Raw genomic sequence first — 12,250 nt, forward strand, 5'->3', positions numbered from 1 at the left:
AACAGGCAGATTGACTTAAATACATTGCTGAGGGGAGCAGCGGGTGAGACAGGAGAGGTCTGCTGCACCATGTGGGTTGCTCCCTGGCCAGGGATGGAACTCGTGCTGCAGTGGCTGCGATAGCTTCATAGGTTGTGTCTCAACCCCTTGTGCCACCAGGGAGGCCCCAGGGGGTTGTTTTTTTGTTTTAGGATCCTGCATTATTATGCAAAGGGAACAGTTGACTTAATCAAGCAGAAGTTCCTGGGGGGCAGGGATGTCCCCTGTTGTGTGGGTTTATGAGGGTGGACAATGGGATGTGAACAGATTGGGTATCCTGGAGTCTTAGACTTAGTGATGTTTTGTGATTTTTATTAACCTTTCCACTTGGTTCACATGTGGGAGAATATTTTGATAAGTCTCTATAGGAAGTGACATGTTTCCCCCTTTTGCCTCAGGCTCCAGTAGGATTCCCTATGGCACTGGCGGATTCCTTGCAGAGCCTGCCAAACATCCATTGAAGTAGAAAGCAAACTCAAGTAGAAAGAAAACTTCAGGCCCTCCTTACACTTCAGTGCCCCTGTTCAGGTGAACATTTTTTGCTGTACAGAAATGCCCATTACCATATTACCGTAATAAGCCAGGGGGAATTCTCATCCCAAATGACATCAGGCTCGTGTTTTGACCACAAGTAATTTATCTTGTGATCTTGATTTTGAAATCCTTTCCTACATCTCTCCAGAAGCCTGCTTTGGAAAAAAATCACCAAAAGAATTCAAACAGAGAGAAGAAAAACAAAAAGCTGTTTGTTTGTTTTTTTAATTTAAAAATTAAAGTCCAGTTGGTCTGCGCGGTGAAAATGAGCTAGTGAGTTACTGTCTATGAGCTCCACTAGGATAACATCAGCTCCTCCCAACTTTCTCTCCCACATGGAGAACATTTAAAAGGGTGGAGAGGGATCCTGAGCCTCCACTCATGGGTCCAACAGATTATACTATACCAAGACTCCATGACAACCTTTGGGGACCTCTGGTTTCACATCAGTCTCAGGGAAGGAGGCTAGACCCAGCCTGTTCCTGGGTCTCTTTGGGTTTCTGCTTCTTCTGGACCAGGCTCTTTAGCTGACCCTCTCTCAGCGGGCCTCCCCAACCTGGAAAAAAGAGGCCTCGTCTCCATTTCCAACAGGAAGGACACTGCGGGGAAGGACGCTTGGGCTCGGGCGTCTGGAAGGAGTGGGTTTCCAGAATGTCCACGAGTGTCTTCCTCCAGCCCTTGTGCTCACAAATAGATTCCTCTAAGGGCTGTCACGGGACTGTTGGCCTGTGGCACAGGAGGGGGACAGCTCAGAAGGGCACGAACGGGTACATCTCTCTGTAAGCAAGGCCACTGCTCTGTCCCGTCCTCAGGTGCCCTATGCAGAGCTGCGCCGCCCCTCCCTAGCACAGCGGGCTCCGGGAGGGCCTGGTGGGGAGGTCCGGCAGGAGCTGGCCTGGGCGCCGTGGATGCTCAGCCTGCCTTGAGCACCCGGGTCCAGGGCCAGAGGGCGCCGTCTGAACAGGGTCCGGCTGCGCGGAGCTGTCCAGCACCAAGGCGGGGCATGCACCCCCGGCCCGCCCCTGCCGCCTCCACCCGCCCAGCCAGCGCCACTGCGGCTCGGCGGGCGCGTCACGTGGGTGGCGCGGCGCGGCCTCCAGGCTCGGGGCGCGGGCGAGGGACCGGGCGGGAGGACCACAGACCCACCGACGCACCGCTGGCGGTACCCGGCCGGGCGCACAGGGCGCAGCGCGGGGCGGCCGAGGGCGCGGGAGCTGGCGGGCTGCGCGCCGCGGGGCATGGGCGCACGGGAGGCCCCCGCCCAGAGGCCTGGCGCGGCGCGGCGCCTGGGGCGAGGGGGCAGCGGCGGGCGGGGGTCCACCCTGGCGGCCGCTGCTGAGCCCCCGCGGGGCCCGTGACGCCGCGGCCGATGTGGCCCCGCGTGCGCTGCGGGCCTGCACCGCCGCCTCACAAAGACGCCACCCCAGCTGCCGCCAGCACCCGGCCGGCAGGCGCCGGGGGAGCCGGAACCGGAGCCCGAGCCCGGGGGCAGGAGGCGGTGCCCGCGGGCGGCCGGCCCTGGCATGGGGAAGCGGGAGGCCGCAGGGCTGGAGGGGGCGCCCGGCGCCCGGGCGCAGCTCGCCGTCGTCTGCCTGGGTGAGTGGGCCGCGCAGGCCGGGAGGGGTCCGGGTGCCCTGCCTCAGAGCCCCGCGCCGCGCCCTGGAGGGGTCCCCGACCCGGCCCGCGATCCCTGCCTGTGGACCGGGCTTCCTGGAGAGGATCCTTTGAGAGCTCCTGTGCAGAGACCGCAGAGAGGGAACCCCCACCTCCCAGCACCCGGACCTGCTAGGGTCTTAGGCCCGGGATAGGGGCTGTGACTCTAGCAGTGGAGCCTCCGATAGTGCCTGGGAGCCAGGGTGAGCAGTGTGCAGGGCGGCCCCGCTTGTGCAGGTGGCTGGCATTGGCAAGCAGCGGCTTTCTGCCTGGCCTGCCCACGCTCCAGAGCTATGGACAAAGACTACGCCGGCTGCCCCTGAAGAGGGAACTGTTTCCTGCCTAGTTGGGGGTTTGAGGGGGGCGGCGGGTGCTAGTCATAGCTGGAGACTCAAGATGCTGGGCCAGAGACAGCTTCCAGAACGACTCCTGTCTTCCTTTTGTATGTTTTCAGCTCTGCGGGGCAGACGGGTGTCACCAGGGTGGTGTGTCTGGGGAGGCACAAGGGACCTGTCCAGGCCTGGCCCCTGGGGTCCAGGGGCTCCTGTCCTGCCCAGGAGTTTTTCTGGCCACTTTTGCAGAGCCCTGTGTGGGGGAGAGGGGAAGGAAGGAGTTAAGTCCTCAACCCACATGGCTCCTTTATTTACCACCATGAGGAGGAGGCCATTATCTGAGCAGGGGTTATGAGGGGACACCCTATGGTGTCGCCAGTGAAGACACCGTAGCCTCAGTGGGTTTGCAGAAGCCTCTGAAATGACAAAGTAAAACAGAGCCTGTCCCGTTTACTTTGCAGCCTCCCCTGCCCCTAAGAATTAGGGAGTTCTGAGCCTGGGGGAAGGCCCCTGCCTCGGCTGTGTGAGATGGTCTAAATAAGGGCCTGGACCCCTGAGTGCCCACTTCTGGCGCATTAGTGGTCTTGAGCTCTGGGCTGCTGGCTGCAGGGCTCCCTTTGGAGCTGGCCAGGAGGACAGGCCCTATGGCTTCTGCAAGGCCCTCCTGCCCAGATGTGGCATGGGCTCTGTCCAGCACAGCTGGGGTGTCCAGAGAGGAGGGGCAGTTTCCCCTGCCTCCTCACTAGGTGAGGGCTGACCCTTCCGGAGATGCTCTCTGATTTCCTGGATCCCTTGGTTGAAGGAATGGGGCACACTAAACCCTGGGAAGTTGGGTTTGCTCATCTCCTCTTCTTGGTCCTGTAACCCCCGAGGGAAAGCAGTCAGTGAAGCAAAGGACAAACCCTGGGCCATGGTGATAGGAGTTCTTCAACTCCCTTCTAGAGGTCAGCATGACACAGTGAGGACCCTGAGTGGGCCATGTGTCCCTCCCCAGCTGCTGGTTGATAAGGTGGCTGGCTAAACCCTTCAGAGGGGAAGCCCTTTGGTTGTGGGAACCCCTAGACTGGCAAGACCCCCCCACCTGAGCTAGGGTCTCCCTCTGACAGGTGGTCCAGGCCACACACCCTCTCCCAAGCGAGTTAGACTGCCCAGGCGTGGGGAGGGGCAGAGACGTCACAGGCAGGCTAGTGCCCTGCTCTCTTTGGCTGTGGGGGTGTGTGTGTGGGTGGGTCCTGAGACCCTGTGGGGGCCTTGCCTCTGTCCATCCCAGCAGGACAGGGTGAGCACAGTGACCGTGGCAGCCTTGCAGGCATTGCCCTACGAGATGAAGAGAACCGGCCTGGACTTTGGACTGTGTTGTCCGGTACCCCTAAGGGCTGCTGCTGGCCCAGGGGAGGTGCCTGTGTCCCGAGAGCCACTGCCTCCCACTGAAGCCCCTTGTGTCTCCCACAGTGAACATCGTTCTCACTGGGCGGCTCAGCAGCGCAGTTCCTGCCTTAGGTAAGTCAGAGCAACTCCTTTCTCTCTCCTCCCTACCCTCCCCTTCACAGGCCCGCAGGGTCCCTGCCCTCCCCTGCACAGGCCCGCAGGGTCCTGCCTCCTGATGCCACCTGGCCTCTTTGAGCTCAGTCCAGGTGCATCTTTTCTGCACCACAAAGGAGCTCCTTGGCCTTGGGCAAGATTAAACCTCTAGGAGACTCACTTTCCCCGTCTGCAAAATGGGCGCAACAAACAGGATCTCGTCAAAGCCTGGTTATTAGAGTTAAATGAGCAAAGAGGCTTGGTGCTCAGCAGGGCATTGGCACCTTAATACCACCAGCAAATTGTCAGGGGCCTGGTGCAGTTGACAGCTGTGTTTCCTGTAGGTCCTCGGTTCCCCGAGGATCATGAGGTGCCTGGAGATGCCCACCTGTTTCAAAATATACCTGGGATGTAACTGATAAAGATATGGCTGAATGAGGGCACAAAGAGGCCAGTGTTGTTGCCAGAAGAATTTGTTACTTATGTGTCTTGAGAGGCCACAGGAAAATTTCAGGTTGGTTCAGGCAGCCACAGTGTGAGGGAAAGCCTAGTCTGGAGTCTTTTATAGGAGTCTTGCAGGCGGGGCAGGGGCCACAGCTTAGGACTGGCCAGCTCGAGGAATTCCCATGGGCTCTGGGCTGTGGGGTGTTCTCTGGTTGCCTGGTTCCTGGTGCAGGGATACCGTGGGCAGGGAAACAGTGACTTGGAGTGTATGCATTTAATGAGAAGATGGGTAAGGTTCAGTTTTGGATTAACTGGTGTGCTCAGAGAAAGACAAGTTCCAGGCCGATTCGCAGGACAAGGATAACGCTTTGACCCTGTGATTAATGGATGCCCGCAGGACATTAGAATGTAAGAAAACAGTGCCAGCTCTGTCCTTGCCTCCTGCCTGTTTGTCCAGCCCTGGCTGTCTTCATGCGGGCCTAGTGCCCAGCACAGCCAACAGGATGGGGGCCGAGGCCAGCACAGGCCTTTGCTGAGGGGCTGCCAGGAGTGAGTGAATGCATCGGTCCGACCCTGTGGCCCTTGGTAGTCCAGGAGGCTGGGGAGAATGTGTGGCCCCTAGTCTGGGTGCCTCTGACCTGTGTACTGTCTGCTGAGCTGCTGCAGGGAGAGGCAGGAGCTTCCTGGGGTTATAGCAGAAAATCAGTGAGGCTGGCTCAGAGAGGGATCTCTTCTCTGGGGCCCATTGGTCACCGGGATGGGGATGCCCAGGGTCCACAGAAGTGGCTGTCATGGGCCCATCTCCTCGACCTGCCCTCTCAGTTCCCTTCACACACCAGCTCTGGCTCCCTGCAGCCTGGCCTCCTCTGCTGACTCGGCTGGCCCAGGGCCCTGCCTTGCTCAGCACTGAGCCAGCCCCAGGCCGGCCTGGCATCCTGGCCCCTACAGCTGACTCCTCAGTCTCCTCAAACCAATTTCCGGAAGACTGACCAGAGCCACATGGGTCTGGTGTCTGCGGCTATGGCAGAGAGTGGGGGTGTCTCAACCTACAAACATCAGGCCAGGCCAGCCCTCCTGCTCGTAGGGTGGGTGTCATCCCAAACACGTGTGCCTTGTACATGTGCCCAGGTTTAGAAAAGTGATGCTTGGGGACTAGGGCCACTTGCAGAGCCAGGGAGGCTGCAGCCATGCAGGCCCACAAGTTTGGCTGGTCTTAGCTGCTGAGCCCTCAGGCCCCAGCAGAGTCCACATTGCCCACTCCAGGGGTGCTGTGCCTCTGCCGGGCACCCTGGTGTCCTGAGCTGCATGCCCAGCTGAGGTGCTCTGGGGCCCCAGGTGCCCTGGAGTTTAACTGCACCCCCGTAGCTTCTTAAGAGAAGTGGAGACCAGCTCTGGCTGCCTGAGGTGCACGCCTCCAGTGCTCCCCAACCCAGGACTCTGTGATGCAGACTCAGGGCTGCCTGCAGTTCCTACCTGTAGCAGAAGTATTCCTCCAGCCCCCTCTCAGCTGTCACTGAGCTCAGATAGTCCTGGGGACTCCACAGAGGCCCTGGCACACCTCAGAGGTTTTTGCCCCTCAGCCCCTGTCTTCCCCACATTGTCAGGCACTGACTGGGTCAGATGACCCACCTCCTGTGCCCTGGGTCTGGGATTGGTCCACAGCTATCGTGACCCCAGGGCAGTGGCCTGGGCAAGGACTTTTCCCCTCACTCTTTTTACAGCTTCCCCGAGTGCCCAGAGTGGGCCTTCCAGCTCTTCAGCGAGGGGGACACAATAGCAGGCTGTCCAGAGAATGGCTCGCCTCTGGAACTGGTTCATTCCTTGCCCACCTGAGCCGACCACCTTGGCCTGATGCCAAGGGAATCTTAGTTCACCTGCAGTTAAAGCTCAGATAGACCTCTCTGCTCCCCAAATCTTTTATCCTGCATCAGCATCTCCCAAAACACAGTCCTCCCATCATCACACCCTCACCACAGCTCTCACCCTCTACCCCCAGCTCCCCGTCAGGTGACTCCTCAAATTCCCTGCCACCCTTTAAGACAAGGAGTCTTTAAGACACCCTTCAAGATACTGACTCTATTTTACTGATGGGCAAGCTGAGGGCTTGGGTGCACTGGTGTGTCTGGCATGTGGGCCCGGGACTGGATTCACGAGGCCTTTTCCCCCACCTGTACCTGGGTCCTGGGATGGGGGTGGCCATGAGGCCTGTCATCACAGAAGGGTCTGGGATAATTGTCCCTGCTGGTGGCACCCTCCAGGCCCACAGCCAAGAGGCATCCAGGCAAGAGGCCCCCCAGAGCTCCCAGCTCCCTTCATGGACCCCCACCTCCTTCCTGCTCTGCGGCTACTCTGTGTAGGCCGGGTTGACAGCTGCAGAAACCAAGGTTTCTGTGGTCTCTGTTATGGAGAAGAGCAAACAGTAACCAAGTAATGTTGCTGCCCCACATATAGGAATTTGTGGAGTAGCTCTGGGGGCTCTCTGGGGTGAGGCTGTTTGCCTGGGAACCATTGTTGAGAGGCAAGGCTGGGCTGGCAGCTCACTGGCATCTGGACTTGGCTCCTATCTTGGCTGATGGTCCAGACTCTTGATCCCCGAAAGAAGGTCTAGAGGTGGGTCCTGGAGAGAAGTATCTGGCTGAGGCAGCAGGTGACACTCAGGGGAGACATGTGGGCCTGACTCTCCAGCCCATGCAGGTGAGAAACCTGGCCTCTGTGAGTCTGTCTGGGGGAGGAAGGCCTCAGGCCAGGGGTAGGTATTAACTCGCTCTGGCCCAGGTCCTGTGCTGGGGGTCGAGGGCATAGGGGAGCAAGGGCAGTTTCCCTCTCCAGCCCGATGGAGAGTCCTGACTCAGGTCAGCTTCTTCCATTGAGCCTGCACCTGTCTGTGCCCCAAGGGGAGCTTGTGGGCTCACTCCCAGTCCTGCTGGAGCAGGGGATGGGACCTAGACTCTCTGAACAAGGTGGGGTTGGGGTCTCCCCTGAGTCCATGTGGGTCCTTTCTGCCCCCCTTCCCTCACATACCACTTCCAAGTGGTGGCCTTGCCCGTGGCCATGGCTGCCTTGGCTGGCTCAGATCCCACCCTGGGAAGGCCTGTGTTCAATCATGGGGAATCTTGAGCCCCACCCCACACCCCAAAGGCGAAGCCAGCATTTCTCAGCCTCCTCTCCCAACAGCCGCCTGCAGCGGGAAGCTGGAGCAGCGCACAGAACGGCGTGGTGTCATCTACAGCCCCGCCTGGCCCCTCAACTACCCACCTGGCACCAACTGCAGCTGGTACATCCAGGGCGACCGTGGGGACATGATCACCATTAGGTACCACACTCCCGGGGTGCCCAGGGGACTCTGTGCCTGCACGTGTGCGTGCATGTGTGTGATGGTGCATGTGCGAACACATGTAGAGGGCGCACCCATGAGTGTGCATGTGAGCATATGTCTGAGCAAGTACAGCAGGCATACACACGCGTGTGTGTGTGAGTAGATATGTGGAACATGTGTGTTCCATGTAAACACATATGCACTGTAAGCATGCGAGTGTGCCCGGCTCTGTGGGGCTCTGTGGCGGATGAGCCAGAGCTGGGCCTTGTCCTGCTGGAACCCCTCTCCTGGGCTGTGGAGTCTGTCGGCCACTGCAGTGCTGCCTGGAAGAGGGCCCTGGAGGGTGGGGGGGGGCACGCCCCAGCCATCTATGAGCTGGAGGAGGTGTCCTCTCTGTCCTGCATGGATGGCTGGAGGCCAGGCTGGCATGGGGCCCAGGGTCACCTCTGCAGGAGAGGGAGCCAGGCAGGAGCCTGATGCCTGAACTGTGGTCATAGCAGAGGGAAATCGGGTGAGGTGGCAACACTGTGGACCTGAGGCTGGAAGTCCTGGCAGGGGGGCCGTGGGGATATTTGGCTGGGGAGCCTGGGCCTGCATGGAGGGCCCACGTGGGAGTAGTTACTCAATGGCTGCAGAGCTCAGGGGCGTGAAGGGACAACTGGGATGGATCTGTCCTGGCCCCTGTGACTATAGGGCACTCCCTCCAAAGACCCTGTGCTCTCTGGCTGTTCCAGAGTATGCCAAGGCGCTATGGGCTGCTCATCCCACAGCCTGGGCCGGGGGCTGCAGGGCCAGAGTTTCCCCCCAGTGACGAGCTGACACCCAGGCCCAGCCTAGGCCTGCTGGGAGGGCCCGCCTGTGAGTGTGCTGGGTCAGCCCAGCAGGCCAGCATGAGAAGAGCTCTGGCCTTGCCCTTCATGAGAGAGTATGGGGCTCCTGACTCCTCTCTACTTCCGCTTGGGTTGGGGGTGCTGCGTGTGTGCTGAAGGAGGCAGGATGAGACAAGGGGAGCATGCTGTCCCCGGCTGTCCTGATTCATGCAGCCACCTCTGCACCCCTGAGAGTTGGCAGGGGTCCCACTGAGTGACCAGAAGTGGAGGAGCAGGGCCGGGTGGGGCTGGCTGTCCTTGCTGTGGGCTCAGGCCTGACTTTCCCCGCCAGTCTTGGCTGTGTGGGCCCTGTTTACTCACCCACGTCTTCGGTCTTCTCTGCCCTCCCCCCGCAGCTTCCGCAACTTTGACGTGGAGGAATCCCACCAGTGCTCCCTGGACTGGCTCATGCTGGGCCCGGCGGCCCCGCCCCGCCAGGAGGCCTTCCGGCTCTGCGGTTCCGCCATCCCACCTGCCTTCACCTCTGCCCGGGACCATGTCTGGATTTTCTTCCACTCTGACGCCTCCAGCTCCGGCCAGGCCCAGGGCTTTCGTCTCTCCTACATCCGAGGTGACGCTGGCAGCAGGGCAGAGCAGGGCACCACAGAGCACCCAATGTACCCTCAGATGATCCCAGACTAGGCAGCGCCCTCTACCTGCTGAGTCTCCCCCCATGGCCCCGAGCACGGTAGTGGGAGCTGCACAGGTCACTGGCCTGACATTGCAGGCTGGGTTAGAGTGGGGGCCTTGCTCCTCACCCCCCAGGCTCAGGCATTCCCAGGGTCTCAGTCAGTCAGGCGGCATGGAGAGGCTCTTCCTGAGCCTTGCAGAGGCCCAGCTGGAGTGGGGGAGCATGCTGCCCACTCCGGGTCAGAGGCCCTCACTGGAGGGAGGCCCTGCCTGCCCTGACTCTCTCCCCCTGTGCTCTTCACCCTACAGGGAAGCTGGGCCAGGCGTCCTGCCAGGCAGATGAGTTCCACTGTGACAACGGCAAGTGCCTGCCGGGCCCGTGGCAGTGCAACACCGTGGATGAGTGTGGCGATGGCTCGGATGAGAGCAATTGCTCAGCGCCGGCCTCGGAGCCACCAGGCAGCCTGTGCCCAGGCGGCACCTTCCCCTGCAGCGGGGCCCGGTCCACGCGCTGCCTGCCGGTGGAGCGGCGCTGTGACGGCACTCAGGACTGCGGTGACGGCTCTGACGAGGCCGGCTGCCCCGACCTGGCGTGCGGCCGGCGGCTGGGCAGCTTCTACGGCTCCTTTGCGTCCCCAGACCTGTTTGGCGCAGCCCGTGGCCCCTCAGACCTTCACTGCACATGGCTGGTGGACACGCAGGACCCACGGCGCGTGCTGCTGCAGCTCGAGCTGCGGCTGGGCTATGATGACTACGTGCAGGTGTACGAGGGCCTCGGCGAGCGTGGGGACCGCCTGCTGCAGACGCTGTCCTACCGCAGCAACCACCGGCCCGTGAGCCTCGAGGCCGCCCAGGGCCGCCTCACCGTGGCCTACCACGCCCGTGCTCGCAGCGCTGGCCATGGCTTCAACGCCACCTACCAGGTGAAGGGCTACTGCCTGCCCTGGGAGCAGCCGTGCGGGAGCAGCGGTGAGGGGGACGCAGGGGATGCAGGCGAGCAGGGCTGCTTCTCCGAGCCGCAGCGCTGCGATGGCTGGTGGCACTGCGCCAGCGGCCGCGACGAGCAGGGCTGCCCCGCCTGCCCGCCCGACCAGTACCCCTGTGAGGGGGGCAGCGGCCTGTGCTACGCGCCCGCCGACCGCTGCAACAACCAGAAGAGCTGCCCCGACGGCGCCGACGAGAAGAACTGCTTCTCCTGCCAGCCTGGCACCTTCCACTGCGGCACCAACCTGTGCATCTTCGAGACGTGGCGCTGCGACGGCCAGGAGGACTGCCAGGACGGCAGCGACGAGCACGGCTGCCTGGCCGCTGTGCCCCGCAAGGTCATCACCGCTGCCCTCATCGGCAGCCTGGTGTGTGGCCTGCTGCTGGTCATCGCCCTGGGCTGCGCCTTCAAGCTCTACTCCCTGCGCACACAAGAGTACAGGTGGGCACAGCTGCCTGGTGCCCATCTCCTGGCAAGGAGCCCTGGTTTCACATCCCTGGAGGGAGGCGGGAGGGAGCTCACCATCTGGAGGGCTGTGGGATTGTCTGGTGGGGTTCAGGCCATCCATAGGTGGGTTTGTGCTGTGCACACTGGGGTCGGAGGGTTTGGGGGTGGCTGAAGGTGTTAAGCTGCTGCTGAGCCCCTGAACAGGTGTCCGCATGGAGGAGGGAGTGTGGGGTCCTGGCCAGCCCTGCCATCTGCTCTTCTGCCAATTGTTTTCAGAGCCTTTGAGACCCAGATGACGCGCCTGGAGGCCGAGTTTGTGCGGCGGGAGGCTCCCCCGTCCTATGGTCAGCTCATTGCGCAAGGCCTCATTCCGCCTGTGGAGGACTTCCCCGTCTACAGTGCATCCCAGGTGAGTGCCAGGAGGAACCCCACGGGCCCAGGGCTCCCTGTTGCACTTCGGAGAGCCCCCAAGACAGGAGGCCAGGGCAGAGAAGGGCCTGGCATTGAAGGAGGTGGGAGAGGGCCTGGGTCCGGTGACATGGGTTGCCACAGCCAGGTGGGGGCATGTGTCGGTGTTGAAGTCCTGGGTCCCTTGGGGGTGGGGTGGTGCTGGCCTCTGACCCTCAGCACCGCCCCACCCTCCAGGCCTCGGTGCTGCAGAACCTCCGCACAGCCATGCGGCGACAGATGCGCCGGCACGCCTCCCGCCGGGGACCATCCCGCCGCCGCCTCGGCCGCTTCTGGAACAGGCTCTTTCATCGGCCACGAGCACCCCGAGGGCAGATCCCGCTGCTGACCGCTGCACGCACCTCACAGACTGTGCTGGGGGACGGGCTCCTCCAGCCCGCACCCGGGGCCGCCCCAGACACCCCGGCACCCCTAACGGACACAGACAGCCCTGGGGCAGCTGGGGATGGTCCCCCCAGCACCCCAAACCACACACCAGAGGTGGGACCTTCAGTGCCACCCGCCTCGAGCCTGCGGGACCCAGAGTGCAGGCTGGTGGACAAGGACAGGGATCCTCTGGTGGGCAGCCCAGCCCCTGTGGACATGCCTCAGGAGCCCTGCACAGCCCAGGACCCTCGCCCCCCGGCCCCCACTGCCAGCAGCACCCTAGGCCCCCACCCACCAGAGCCGATGGGTGTCTGCAGGAGCCCCCCGCCACCCTGCTCCCCAACATCGGAGGTCAGTGATGATGAGGCCCTGCTGGTCTGCTGACCCACTGGACACACTGGTGACCGCCACAGCCCCGCTTTGTAACCAGGGAATACACAGTTGTTTCTACCCTGCCTCTGCGTCCTTCTTTCTTACAGAGAGGCCTGCCCGAAGCCCGGCCCGCCGGCTGCATCAGCACTCCCCGGCCCCTTGGGCATGGTGGGCAGGCTTGGGGGGCTTGAGCAAGGGAGAGGGAGCTGACGAGCCCCTCTGCAGGCCCAGTGTGCACACAGGCACCCTGGGGTCTCACTTCTATCTCCTCCCG

General features: G+C 61.8%; 1 protein-coding gene across 1 annotated transcript; it reads left to right on the plus strand.

The window, feature by feature from the left end:
• The first annotated feature begins 2,080 nt into the window (after positions 1-2,080).
• LRP3 (LDL receptor related protein 3) lies at positions 2,081-12,054 on the plus strand. Its single transcript, XM_037516488.1, has 7 exons — positions 2,081-2,169; positions 4,011-4,058; positions 7,698-7,836; positions 9,065-9,279; positions 9,648-10,764; positions 11,047-11,179; positions 11,416-12,054. The coding sequence occupies exons 1-7, from the start codon at positions 2,097-2,099 to the stop codon at positions 11,986-11,988; spliced, it is 2,298 nt and encodes a 765-aa protein (XP_037372385.1). The 5' UTR covers positions 2,081-2,096; the 3' UTR covers positions 11,989-12,054.
• The last annotated feature ends 196 nt before the right edge of the window (positions 12,055-12,250 follow it).

Source organism: Talpa occidentalis, unplaced genomic scaffold (genome assembly GCF_014898055.3).
Source record: "Talpa occidentalis isolate TD23 unplaced genomic scaffold, MPIMG_talOcc4v2.1 talOcc4.17, whole genome shotgun sequence".
In the NCBI taxonomy this organism is placed as follows: domain Eukaryota; kingdom Metazoa; phylum Chordata; class Mammalia; order Eulipotyphla; family Talpidae; genus Talpa; species Talpa occidentalis.

Coding starts and splice junctions, on each gene's coding strand:
- LRP3 (XM_037516488.1), top strand. CDS start 2,097: ATGGGGAAGCGGGAGGCCGCAGGGCTGGAGGGGGCGCCCGGCGCCCGG. Junction 4,059..7,697: donor CAGCGCAGTTCCTGCCTTAG/GTAAGTCAGAGC, acceptor CTCTCCCAACAG/CCGCCTGCAGCGGGAAGCTG. Junction 11,180..11,415: donor CCGTCTACAGTGCATCCCAG/GTGAGTGCCAGG, acceptor CCCACCCTCCAG/GCCTCGGTGCTGCAGAACCT.